We start from the raw sequence: 13,521 nt of genomic DNA, 5'->3' as shown, positions 1-13,521 counted from the left end.
AGCAAAACCAAAAAGCCACCACCTTGTCTTGTCATGGACATGCAGAAACCAAAAAAACAACCAAAGTGAGAAAGATAAAGAACATTCCCCGAGTCAATGCCACGGAAAAGAGTCACCTTCAGGATCAGCACTGGACAGCTCCAGATGTAGCTACCTATGGAGCTGTCCAGTGCTGATTTAAAGTGCTTGATGAATGCAACCAAATGCATTAAGTTTTTTTTTTGGGGGGGGGGGGGGGGGGGGGGGGGGGTTGTATAACATCATTAGTTATTTGTGCCTTCAAGCAATGGATCAGATTGAAGATGCATGGAAGACCTGTTTGAGGTCTCAGTCTCAATAAACTTTGATGTATTGTATATTTAACTGATTTTTGAATTCAGAAATGAGGTTTTAATGTTAAAATTAAATATTTTGTACTGACTCCATTCTGTATCAGATCCGGCTGAAATTTGGGGGTGAGGTAGAGATCCCCCCCCCCCTAGAGTTGTGCGTACATTTACGCACGTTCCCAAACACAATTGCAAGTTGAGAAATGATTCAATGCGTGGAAATGTTCCTACGCACACATCTGTGCGCGCGCGCGGTTGATAAATGAGGCCCCAGAACTCGACGTCTCAGCACGCACGCACGCACGCACGCACACACACACTTTCCTGTGGCCTTAGCTAACCCCGCATCATTTTCCTCCTAGAGGCTCATCCTGGTATTTCTAATCAGCAATGTAAATGTTTTAACCCGTCACATTCGCTGACGTCATAGAGGAGGAGGGTGCTCTCCCCACGTGATCAGTGGGCGTGTGTTTTTCTTTTCTCCTCTTTCACTTCGACGTTTTATTAAAGTTGTAAGATGGCGACTGTTCATCTGCGGATCGGGGATCTCGTGTGGTGAGATAACCTTCAAACGTTGCCGGACGCGTGCGTGCGCGCGCAGCGGCGTCTCCACGCGGCCGTCGGCGGCTTGTTGTGTTCGTATGGAGTCTGATTTACAGTCCGTGTCCAGCTACAAGACCCAAACAAACTGCTAGCTAAGCAGCTAACTGCTAGCCGCTGCGCAAGCTAGCCACAGCTAAGATAGCTTCCCCGGATACAGAGCTCCATCTGACGCCGTGACTTCTTCCTTTACGCGTGCGTGTCGCGTCGTGGACTAACGCGGTGGAATTGTTGCGTGTTGTCTGTGACGAGCTGTCCGACTCGGGCATCGACCGCGCGCCCGTCCTCGGCTTCCGCGTTGAGGGGCGCGGGCCTGTCGGGCGTAGCAGGCGCTTAGCATGTAGCTTAGCATGTAGCTAGTCCGCTACATGTAAGAGTTTGATATTCAGACATTGAACCGCTGATGGTTTGTATTTACCGGCTGCCTCTTGCTTTGTAGCATTAGCTTCTCATGGTGACATTAATAACTGTCCCGTTTAGTGAAACCGGCTCGAAAGATAGAGAAACATCTGTTGCCTGTTCGGGGCTACTTTACGCCCGAAAGGTCGCCAGAGTCCCGCAGCGACGGCTCCAGCTGTCCCGCAGGCAGCTGCCCGGATCAGGCCGGCGCATTGGTTCTGTTTGATGTACGCCTCTGAGCATTGAGAATATCCCTGGCCTGTGAACTCATCCGTGACCTTTGATGTCTGTGTTTCCAGGTCCAGGTTCTTGTGCTGCTGTAGTATTTGTAGTATTGTGTAATGGCTGTGTTTTGGTGGTGGTGTCAGTACAAGCAGAGGGTGTTGATTGTCCTTAAACGCTATTTCTCAAAAGATGTTAAATTATAGCTGAAGCTGTGAAACGGGAGGCAGAAAACATCATTAGGTCTTTGGACTTCTGTTTGTCAGTACCGGGGCACATATTTCTGGCATGAATACATTTTATATTTGATGTGTTTCCGCAGGGGGTGTAAGTGTGTATCATAGGTCGACCGTGGTTGAATGTACTGCTTTACTTTCAGGGGGAAGCTGGGTCGTTACCCACCATGGCCCGGAAAGGTAAGGAGGACGAGCGTGGCATAGACGGGTGCAAAGGGTCGCGACTGTATCACTGATATGTTTACATGATGTTCCAGATAGTAAGCCCCCCCAAGGACCTGAAAAAGCCCCGGGGCAAAAAGTGCCACTTTGTGAAGTTCTTTGGGACTGAAGACCAGTAAGTCCGACCGGCGGGGCGCACGCTGCGGGTGGAGTTCCACTTCCTGCTCCGTGACTTGTGTCAGAGCCGTGTTTCTGTGCCGCTGCAGCGCCTGGATCAAAGTGGAGCAGCTGAAGCCCTACCATGCCCACAAAGAGGAGATGATCAAGATAAACAAAGGGAAGCGCTTCCAGCAGGCCGTCGACTCGGTGGAAGACTTCCTCGAGAGAGCGAAGGGCAAAGAGCAGGTGAGGCCGTTGCCCCCCCCCCCCCAGCAGTTTGACTTTCAGAAGATGTTTAGAGTGCAGCGATAACGCTAAAAGGAAACGAGTGAAGTGACTTCATTTGAAATCATAACAAGGGGCATCGACAAAAATGGGCTGAAACGGAACAGCCTGAACGATTGGGACAGGAAGCAGCGAGGAAGGGGGGGGGGGGGGGGGGTTGAGGTGCCTCAACGGGCAACGACAAGGAATGGGAAGATGGCTGAGTATACCCTAAAACGATCATCTGTGCTCTGAATAGAACGTAGACGGCAAAGGAGAGCCAAAGGGAAAGAAGGCACCGAACAAGCCCTTAAAGATTCTGGACGAGGACGATGAAGATCTCAGCGCCCTGAGGGATCCCTCTGAGAAGGTCGGTAGAACCGACGCTGGCGGTCCCCAAACGTTGTCCTGAAAGCGGTGGGAAAGGGGACGTAGACTGCAGCGCGTTTGATCCGTGAGCAGGTTCTTTGTGTGTGAGCTTTAATCTCACATTAAGATCTGTGATCTGCTCTCTGTCCTGAACCTCTGCAAAAGGCTAAAAGTACTGCAACTTAAAATATTCTGATCCCAGAAGTGAGGTATTATTACATCCGATACACCCCCCTGTTAAATACAACATAAGGAGTCTTCATTTCACAGCTTCTCGGTTTCAGAAGGGACCCGGCCGGTGGCTGCACTCGGGTTCTGTTTGTGGTTCTGTTTGTGACACAGAACCCAAAACAGGACTGTGAAGAGATAATCGACTGGCGTGTTCAGTGACTCGAGTTAAAGCGAGTGCATTGATTTGACGCGTCGTATTTCTGGCCTGTGATTGGCTCGTGTTCCTGTTCTGACCTCCTCCCCAGTCTGTGAACTCGTGTCCCCTCACATATAAACATGAAAGTCCAACATCGTCCCCTCACATATAAACATGAAGGTCCAACATCGTCCCCTCACATATAAACATGGAAGTCCAACATCGTCCCCTCACATATAAACATGAAAGTCCAACATCGTCCCCTTCCACAAAGGGGACGATGGTTGCATGTATACTGCATGTATCTGTTTAGACACACGTAGTTACACATTAATATAACTGTAGCCATGGAAACGGACTTTAATCTGCTGCGTAGGAACGGATTCGTCGAGTTTACGTTATTTCTTATGGGAAATATAAATTTGGTTTTTGAACAATATTACGGAACGAATGATGTTGGAGAACCGAGGTTCCACCGTGGTACCCTCAGGACGGATGCTCAGCCTCTTCCCTTTGCCTGCTGCAAAAAGCATCGTCAGTTTTCCGATGTTTCTCAATCTTCACGTAGCACTTGATTGTGAGTAGAACACTCGTAAAACGTTGTGTAATGAAATCGGTTCCTCCGTAGATGCGCAGCTTTCGCTGCTGATTGGCGTTAAAGTCAACTCAATAAAAAAAAAAACTCTGATTGGCCGTCAGATTAAAAGTGTCAAAATGACAAATAAAGGCCTGGCCTGGCCGATTATCGGTTAATCCCGAGTCAACCGCACCTGACTGGAATATACAGCTACAGTAGTACAGTACATGTTGAAATAGAGGAATGAATATTTGTACCTGCTGTTATTGATAAAGCTTCACTAGGACCACTGAGACGGTCCAGGACACAAACTCTCCTTTGAGTCTACCGACGGGTTCATTCTCAAATCCTGAGATCGAGATCTTTCAGGTTCAGTGTGAACTTGTCCGAGCTAATTTCCCGTTGATCATTTTGTTGATTGGGTAGCGTTGGTTGCCTCCATCGCGTCTCGTCGTGACGCGGTAAAGGGTTCTACACGTTTTGTCTCCCCTCCCTGCTGCTCTGGTTTCATTTCGTCCAGGGCTTCAGGTACCGGGTTTTCCGCCCCCATCCCGGTACAGCGGGGGGTGCACTGAGTACTTACTGTCTCCTCATGTGCCGGCGACTCATCCCCACTGCAGCCGATGTGCACCTGTGCAAGTTCCCCTTTTGATTTCGGTGACGATGTTTCTCTCCTCCTTAAGGACTTAACTGACTCTGACCACGAGCCGTCCACTATTGAGAGACTGGCAGCCGGACCCGGCTCAGGATTCAAATGGGAAAGCAGTGTAGGTGAACCCCCCCACCCCCCAACCCCCCCCACCCCACCAAGCCTGCGTTTCTTTGCTGTTCTTCCACCTGACCTTCGTCTTTGGCCTCGCTCACCAGCAGCTGCAGACCTTTCCCTTCTGGCCTGTCTCTGTTGACTCTCGATCTAGAACCGTTCTGCTGCTGCTCCGTATGTACCGGCTGAACGATGTTCCTGAGAGCCAGTCTGAACGTGACCGGTGTGTGTGTGTGTGTGTGTGTGTGCAGCCCCGTTTCCTCTATTTGAACCTGGCTCTGCTTCGTTTGTCTCTCAGTTGAAGTGAACTTACAGACCTCGTCTTTTTGAGTGGAGTAACTTGTACAATCAGTGGCTGCCAAATACCTTGTTTTGCCCCTCTGTATAAATATGTGTACAGTATATATATATATGTGTATACATCCCAAGCCCCTGTAAATGTGTAAACAGTAAATGGTGGGGTTCCACTCATAGTAGTCGACGGAATACGCTTAATTATTGTTTCAGAAAACGAAAACGTCTCCTCGCAGTCTGAACGGAGAGAAACGATCTTCGTCGTTCTCGGGTTCTCCCGATTGCCTCTTCGTGTGTCTGGTACGCATGTAGACGGTCCAACGCGACGTGTCTCTGGAACCTGAAGGGCTGCACCAGCTCGGTGGCCCGATTAGAGGCGTTGGCGTCCTCTGCGTTTGCGGGCCGATGCACGAGGACGATCGGATCCTGGCGAGCCGGCGGTTTGAGAAGCTGTGTTCTATAGAGCAGCGGCCCCCAACCTTTTTCCTGCCACGGACCGGATTCATGCCGTGGGAGGAGTGTAATTAAATTAAAATATAATCTTACCAATAAACTTTATATTATGCACTTGCAATGATATCTACTCACCATAAATTGTGGTCCCAATAATTACTTCTGTCCTTCATGGTTTTCATTCCAGGGTTCTTGTCTTTTAATCCGGGTTCTGGTCTCAGGTTTGAACCCTTCATTGCTCGTTAACGGAGCGAATCAGCTGTTAATACCCGAGTTTTAAGTCTTAGTCCTGGTTTCTCTTCTTGGAGGTCGTCGGCGCCTCTTCTTCCTCCTCTTCTTCCTCCTCTTCTTCCTCCTCAGTAGGACTTTTTTCCTCGGCAAAGAAGCTAACATTCCCTGCCGTGAACTCGCGAAAATTAATAAAAAGAAACAAAAGTTTCTTTTTATTAATTTTCGCGAGTTCACGGCTGGTTTTTTTTAGCAACGTATCAAGACGCGATTGTTACGTTGGAGAAAATCCGGTCGTTTTTCAAAATAAAACACCTTTTAGACGCTAATAATCGATACAACGGAAATTGTATACATTAGTTGTTCTTTGTTTGCGGCCCGGTAACAAATCCCTCACGGACCGGCACCGGGCCGCGGCCCGGTGGTTGGGGACCCCTGCTGTAGAGGATTGTTGTGTGATCGATCGTCTGCAATGATTGCCGTTGTAGCTCGCTGCTTTTTTTGTTCCGTTTCTGAGATGCCGGTTCTGATAGTCGCCGGACACGGTGTGAAACACGCAGGTCTCACGCTACAACGCTTCCCCTCTCGAGTTATCGGTGGGAGGAGCTTAGCGTCCGGCTAACCTTCTGCTGCAGCTAATCTTATCCATTAGTGTTGGGGGTTGTGCTTTACCTGGAGACGCTCAGGTGTTTGGGCCGGTGGACGCTGGTTTTGATCAGGCCACCGATGTGGCTGCATGGCAGCTTGTGGCTTTCCTCCCTCTGTGTACTCTGTGTACTCTGTGTACTCTGCCATGGTAATACAAATGCAAATAAATGACTATTGCACTGAACTCCTCCTCTGTTGTAGCTCGTGAAGGACGACGCCCACTTCCATCACTTCCTGCTTAGTCAGTCAGAGAAGGTAAGAGGAAGAATGTCCGACTCGGTCTTCGCTTTCTGCATGTAACCAATCAGGTCTCCCCTAGAGGTGTCTCAGGGAATGTTAGGCGCGACCTTAGCGGCCGGGTGCGACCTTGGGGACCGGCCGCGCCGCCTGCTGGTGATTCTAGCAGAGCTTAGATGAAATTACCTGGACAGACCTGGACAGACCTGGACAGACCTGGACAGACCTGGACAGACCTGGACAGACCTGGACAGACCTGGACCGACCTGGACCGACCTGGACCGACCTGGACCGACCTGGACCGACCTGGACCGACCTGGACGGACCTGAACAGACCTGGACAGACCTGGACAGACGTGGACAGACGTGGACGGACCTGGACAGACCTGGACAGACGTGCACAGACGTGCACGGACCTGCAGCTGCTTCAGATGAAACCTTGAGAATCATCCGTGTTGGTTCGTCCCGCCGACTGCAGCGTCACCCGTTGTCCTTTCTCTCGCGCCGACAGCCTGCCTCGTCGATGGAGCCCATTAGCAAGCGCCTGAAGATCATCGAAGAGGTGAGATTCTTAGGAAAAGAGCGTTTCCTCAGCTGGAAGGACGAAAGCGATGAAATTCACTCTGAGGCTGAGATTCACACGGACCGTCTGAAAGATCCTCTTCCTTTCATCCTTTCTTTCATCCTTCCTTTCATCCTGCCACCTTTTTGTGCACGTGTGCAGCTTTTTACATTTATAATAATAATAAAGCATTTAGATCTCTAAAAATATCTAAATGAACCGAAACAAATGATAAATGCAACAATGTTGCGGCTTTCAGCTCCCGGGTCTGGGCCGGGTCTGGGGTCGGGTCTGGGGCCGGGTCTGGGCCCGGGTCCGCTTGGTCCGGTGTAAAAACGACTTTAGCGAACGAATGTCGTGTTTTTATTGTTTACCTCATTATTTCCGGGTGAAGATGAACCAACCAGCTCGCGGTCTTTTTTTAGTGAGGGGGGGGCAACGCGGCCCTGTTGGTTCTGGTCATTAGTTAGCGTATGCTAATGTGGACGCTCAGTATCAAACTGAACTGGTTTTAGTTTCCACCCGCTGACGGTGTTTGTCTCTGAGCAGGACAACGGATCCACGTCTATCCAGGCAGCGGACAGCACGGCCATCAACGGCAGCATCACCCCGACAGATAAAAGGTACTAACCCCACCCCCCCCCACCCCCCCGGGGCGCGCCTCGCGTTTACCAGAGCTCGTTTCATCCCGGCTCGTCTCCAGGATAGGGTTCCTGGGTCTGGGCCTGATGGGCAGCGGCGTCGTTTCCAACCTGCTGAAGATGGGACATGTTGTCACCGTGTGGAACCGCACAGCGGAAAAGGTTCCGTCTTTAATTAACCCCTTACTCGCCTCGTGGAGTGACGCGGGCCTTAAAATAAAAGCTGGCTTGCTTTGGATGTTCCAGTGTGACCTCTTCGTCCAGGAGGGCGCCAGGTTGGGCCGCACCCCCGCAGAAGTGACCTCCATGTGTGACATCACGTTCTCCTGTGTCTCGGACCCGAAGGCCGCCAGAGACGTGAGTGTCCCCCCCCCCCCCCTCCCGTGGCAGTGGGGGCCGCTGCTAGAAACGGTCTGAGCGTGATTTCTGTCCAGCTGGTGATGGGGGCCAGCGGCGTGCTGCAGGGCATCCGGCCAGGCAAGTGCTACATCGAGATGTCCACGGTGGACCCGGAGACCATCACGGAGCTGTCCCAGGTACAGAGCGGCCGGTTCTTCAGGTGCTGCCGTCCGCGGGCGCCTTGCCTTACCTGCGGCCTCTTGTTCTCCCATGGCAGGTGATCACATCGCGGGGTGGGCGGTTCCTCGAGGCCCCCGTGGCGGGGAGCCAGCAGCTGTCCAATAACGGCATGCTGGTCATCCTGGCGGCCGGAGACAGGACCGTGTACGAGGACTGCAGCAGCTGCTTCCAGGCCATGGGCAAGACGTCCTTCTTCCTGGGTACGAACAAGCATCGACGTGATTGGTCCAGGCCAAGGAATGGCCCTGGGTGCAAAGAGGCTAATTACAGCTAGCGATGGCTTAAAGGGCCAGATCCCGACCCCGAAGGGCTCCAATCTCACTTTGGTCAAAGGGATTGGAATAATCTGGTTCCTAGTTAGTCCTCGTCAAAAGTCTGAAAGATGATTGGTTAGAAAAGCTCATCTGAAGACAAAGGCGTAGAGGTGAGGATGAAGATGAGCACGACACGGTGAAGACCTGAGCAGACGTTTCCTCTCCCCACAGGGGAGGCGGGGAACGCAGCGAGGATGATGCTGATCCTCAACATGGTGCAGGGCAGCTTCATGGCCACCATCGCCGAGGGGCTGACCCTGGCCCAGGCCACCGGCCAATCACAGCAGACCTTCCTGGACATCCTGTGCCAGGGCCAGATGGCCAGCACGTTTGTGGACCAGAAATGCCAAAGTGGGTCGCTGCTTCCTGAGTGTTGCCCCTTGCTTGTTGCCCCCACTGTTAAGCAGATGCCCTCCCTCTCAGACATCTTGCAGGGCAACTTCAAGCCGGATTACTATCTGAAGCACATTCAGAAGGACCTGAGGCTGGCCATCTGCATGGGCGACATGGCCAACCACCCGACCCCGATGGCCGCCGCCGCCAACGAGGTGCGTCTCACTCTGGTGCACGTTGCGTCCTCCATTTCCTACATTCCCCCTGTAACCCTGTTCCTGGTGCAGGTCTACAAGCGGGCCAAGGCACTGGACCAGTCGGACAACGACCTCTCTGCAGTCTACCGGGCCTACATCCACTAGGGCGGGGCGGGGCGTGGCGGGGCGGGGCCTGTCCTCTGCACCAGCCTCCTAGCCCACCTCATCTCTCTCTCGTCCTGTCATCACTTTGTCCTCTTTGAATTTCTAGTCTTTTGTTTCATTCCCCAGCGCCTGCCACGGTACCTGTCCACACGTTGGGGGTAGAAGGAATGGGGGGGGTCAGGAAAGCCACGGTGAGCAGCACGGTGTCGCGTTTGAACTATGTGCAAAGGAGTTTATTTAATTTGGTGACTTGGCTCTTTTGATGTCCAGATTTCCGTGTACTTGCGGCTGCGTCGCCGTAATATTCTAATATTCTAAGCCCTGGAATCCTTCAGTAATATATTTATTTATGTTTTCGAGTCTCGTGCGAGCGGTTTGGCCGCGTCGGCGCGTTTCTGTTGAGAGAAAGACGTCTTTTTAAGTTGGTGCTTATCTCTCATCAAAAGAACCAGCCCGGAAAAGTTCTCATTTCTGTTTCCCTTTTTTAAAGATTCTTCTGAGCCGAGATGAATCTGCTTCTGTCGCGTTTTAACTGCAGGTCATAAATGACCCTTCTGGCAGATTTACACAGAGACTTGGCTTTTAAGGACAATTTTATGTAGTCGGAGGTCAGAAGTTCCGGATTTACCCCCCCCCCCGATGGCTGTTTTCAGTCTACAACGAACCCTCGTTCAATTTCTACGTTGACTAGGCGGCGGTCCTCTCTGACAGGAAGCTCACACACCTTTTATACCTTCATCAATTTATACGTGCTAGAGCGGCTCGAAGGTGGCCCGAAGCCAAACTTGAGGCAGAAGTCGTTGCTATGGCAACGACACCTCACCACACCTCTTTACACTGGCGCTGGCTTCGGCATTGTGGACCGACGCACTGTAAAAAGTTTGGTCAAGAAAGAACTCGGTCAAGATCTCGAAACCAGAGCTTACAAGAGGATCCCAACAAAGTGCAGATGCGAGTACTTCTGAGTACTTGTAGGAATATTTACTCAAGCAGCTCCTAAATTCTGGCTGTTCAAGGTTCTGCCAGCGAATGAGGAAAACACGAGAGAGCTTGGGCTTCGTGTCAGGAAATTAGAGCTCGCACGGTTCAGCAGATCCTTTGGTTTTATATCGTTTATAAAGAAAACCTAAGAAGTGTCTCCCCAGGAGAGACGAGCAGCAGCAGCCGGCCCCACTGGCCCTGCCTCCAAAGTGGTTTTCAGTGTTCAAACGTGGATAAGCTGCAGCAAACGAGGTACCGGTACCAAGGAGGCGGGGCCTCGGCCCCTCTCAGTTACTGCAGCGGCGTTTCTCACGCCTTCAGCCTCCCAACATCCCACGTTGAAAGCATTTTGTGTTGCAGGGCTCGAGTTCAGAAGCGGCTTTTAGACGGCGGGTGTAAATAGCGCGATGTTGGGCAGGAAGCTGGGATCAGAGCGGCTAACATGTTTGTCTTAACGCTGTAGACCGTTCAGTTGTTGACGTGTACATGATTTATTAATCTGTTATATAATCCGGGTCGTAATCACGTTGAGTTTAATCCCATCAAAGGAGAGTACCTTGTTTTGGGGGAGGTTTATGATTTTGGTCTACATGGGATTTTGTGCCGTTTAATAAATCCTCCAGATTACAGCCATGTGTTTGCGTGTTTCCTTATTTCGTGTAAAAGCTTTAATATTCACAACTCGATGCTGAAGCTAACTGCTTCAGCTAACCGCTAGCTGACCCTCAGCCAGCGGTCCAACGGCGAAACCTTAAAAAGGTCAAAGGCATTTAGTTTCGTTTGTTGATCTAGATGACGGCTGCTCATTGTAGGTTTTTAATCAAACCTTTTAGAGCAGCGGTGTCAAACTCATTTTCTCCAAGGGCCACGTTAGCATTATGTTTGCCCTCCAAGGGCCAAATGTAAACCGTAACACTGTAAAAAAAAATGTAACTAAATGTAATGTAATCTAATGTAAAATAAATGTAACTACTCCTTAACATGCTGTTAAATAACTATTCATTATTTTATATAACTCTTTAGCTGCCACAGTAATTACAATAAAATATTCACTTTTTTAAAAGGTTGTAACTTGGAAATTGAAGTGGGCAAGATAAAGAACATTCCCCGAGTCAATGCTGTGGAAAAGAAGTCACTTTCAGGATCAGCACTGGACAGCTCCATATGGAGCCGGATACATATGGAGCTGTCCAGTGCTGAAGTTCACCTTCAGAATCAGCCCTCCCACACTACTCCATTGATCAATAATCAAACTTATTCAAGTAAATAATATTAAATAATAAATAAAGAAAAATATCATCCAACACAAGTTATGGCATTAACTTTGTTCAAAACTCTTGTCACAGTTGAGAGGAGCAGAACTGCAGAACAACCAACAAATGTGGGCTGTTAAGAACATGTGGCAGATGCAGCATTTTACAAAAACTAATGTCTGCACACAGCTCTCGGGGGCCACAAAAAATGACTTGGAGGGCCACATTTGGCCCCCGGGCCGTAAGTTTAACCCATGTGCTTTAGGTTGATCTGGTTTTAATGCAGATTCTATCATAGAATTTTTAGAAAAAGCCTCCATTATAAGTAAATGGGAAAATCCAGTTGTTTGTTGTATCCGGATCGCTCTCAGAATTTACGACCCATCTTCGGAATATTTTTTTTTCCATCATGACCGAAGATCTGTTTATAGTCCAGTGGGAAGATTCCACAGTCGGTGGGGGTTTGGGCCCACTGGGTCAAAACAGCCTCTCAGTTTAGAGCTCTCCGTGCTTCCGTCTGCTGAAAGACGACTGAGATGCTGCCTCACAGCAAGAAGGGCCCAGCTCCGAGTTTGGATGTTCAACCGGGCCTGTGTGGGTTTTCTCCGGTTTCCTCCGACTTCCAAGCATACAACTTAGGTGAAGGCTGCTATCAAAGCAACCTGGGCTTCCAGAACATTTCAGTTCTTCAGAGTTCATGGCTCCACTGATCCAAAGTCGCTGAGATCTGAAGGACTTCCTGAGGACCAGAGGAGCGTTACGGCTACTAAGCGTTCATCCGCAGCGCACCGTCATGACCCAGAGCGTTAGAAAAGCCTTCAAAGGGCCGATGGGGCTGGGTTTAGTTTAGTTTGTTTGTTTGTTTTAAGCAGAATAAAAAATAAAATAATACCTTTTCGTGTACAGAGACCATATCATGATCCAAACATTATTTATAATTGAGAGACTTTTTGATATTTAGGTTTTATATGTCTGATGTGGGGTTTCCATGGCAACTTATCAATTATCACTCCTAAAAATTTATTTTCAGAAATACTTTTCAATTGAACATCTTCTATCTGTATTTGTTTTCTTGGATTACTTTTGTGATTATCAAATATCATTACTTTTGTTTTATTCACATTTATAACTAATTTATTATTATCCATCCATTGTTTCATTTTTTAAGTTCGCCATTTACTGTGCTTAAAAGTTCACTTTCATTGTCACTACTGTAAAATATATTTGTGTTGTCTGCAAACAATATTAACTTTAGTAACTTAGATACATGGAAAAGATCGTTTATATAGATATTGAATAGCTGAGGACCCAACACTGACCCCTGAGGGACACCACAAGAAACACCAAGTTCTTCAGAAATATATTCTCCCATTTTTACGTCCTGAGTTCGGCCTGTTAAATATCTTTTTAACCAATTCCCAGCCATTTCTAATCCCATATTTTTCTGATTTAGTGACTAAATTTAAGTGACTTATGGTGTCAAAAGCCATTTTTAAGTCAATGAATATTCCAACTGCGTATCTTTTTGCATCCAGAGCATTTGTTATCTCTGCGACTGCTTGAATTAGTGCCATTACTGTAGTTGAACCGCTGGACCTCCAGCCGATCACAGCATTCCACTCAAAAGGAAAAATATCAAAAGCAGAACCGTCAGAATATTGAGTTAATTCAAAATTCAGCATTTAAAAAAAATAATGAGGAATGTTATCCAGTTATTTAGCATCTCAAAATAACAGGACTGCATTTCAAAATAAAAGTAACGTTTGTCAAAATGGTTCTGTCCCCCCCCAGTATGTTTGTCTGACTGGGACAAGATAAACCAGTGGGCGGGGCCACTAATGGAAAATGTCTGACCAGCTGATGCTACGTTCACTGGATCTCGTAAATCTTAGTACTCCACCACCACAGTGGACTTCTAAGAGGTAATATCGGAATGTTTATGTTGCCAGTTCTTAATTATATGATTCGTGTATTCTCACTGCTTTGTCTTTCGAGCCAAATGACTTTATTTCGTGCAGTTCTCTCTAATTTAACTTGTTCTCTGAGGATCGCGTTATTCCCGACAGGCCCTGAAGGCAACACATCCTCCGCCGGACCTGCGGGCAGCGAAGCGCCTTTCCTCCCACCGCCGGTGAAGGTGTTCAAAGGTCGGAACGAGGCGCTTCTCCTCCTCCTTGCTGCTGCTCGAC

The 13,521-nt window shown here is 49.0% G+C and overlaps 1 protein-coding gene across 1 annotated transcript; it reads left to right on the top strand.

Annotated features, from left to right (window-relative positions):
• Positions 1–827: 827 nt before the first annotated feature.
• On the top strand, positions 828–10,708 carry glyr1 (glyoxylate reductase 1 homolog (Arabidopsis)). The gene is made up of 16 exons (XM_068749555.1): positions 828–884; positions 1,930–1,966; positions 2,044–2,123; positions 2,215–2,353; positions 2,631–2,741; positions 4,368–4,451; positions 6,272–6,325; positions 6,819–6,869; positions 7,419–7,492; positions 7,573–7,672; positions 7,757–7,867; positions 7,945–8,046; positions 8,127–8,289; positions 8,575–8,754; positions 8,827–8,951; positions 9,024–10,708. The coding sequence occupies exons 1-16, from the start codon at positions 847–849 to the stop codon at positions 9,096–9,098; spliced, it is 1,524 nt and encodes a 507-aa protein (XP_068605656.1). The 5' UTR covers positions 828–846; the 3' UTR covers positions 9,099–10,708.
• The last annotated feature ends 2,813 nt before the right edge of the window (positions 10,709–13,521 follow it).

This window comes from Brachionichthys hirsutus, chromosome 16 (genome assembly GCF_040956055.1).
Source record: "Brachionichthys hirsutus isolate HB-005 chromosome 16, CSIRO-AGI_Bhir_v1, whole genome shotgun sequence".
NCBI lineage: Eukaryota > Metazoa > Chordata > Actinopteri > Lophiiformes > Brachionichthyidae > Brachionichthys > Brachionichthys hirsutus.
The sequence above is the reverse complement of the archived record's forward strand: the minus strand, read 5'-3'. Positions and strand labels throughout refer to the sequence as shown.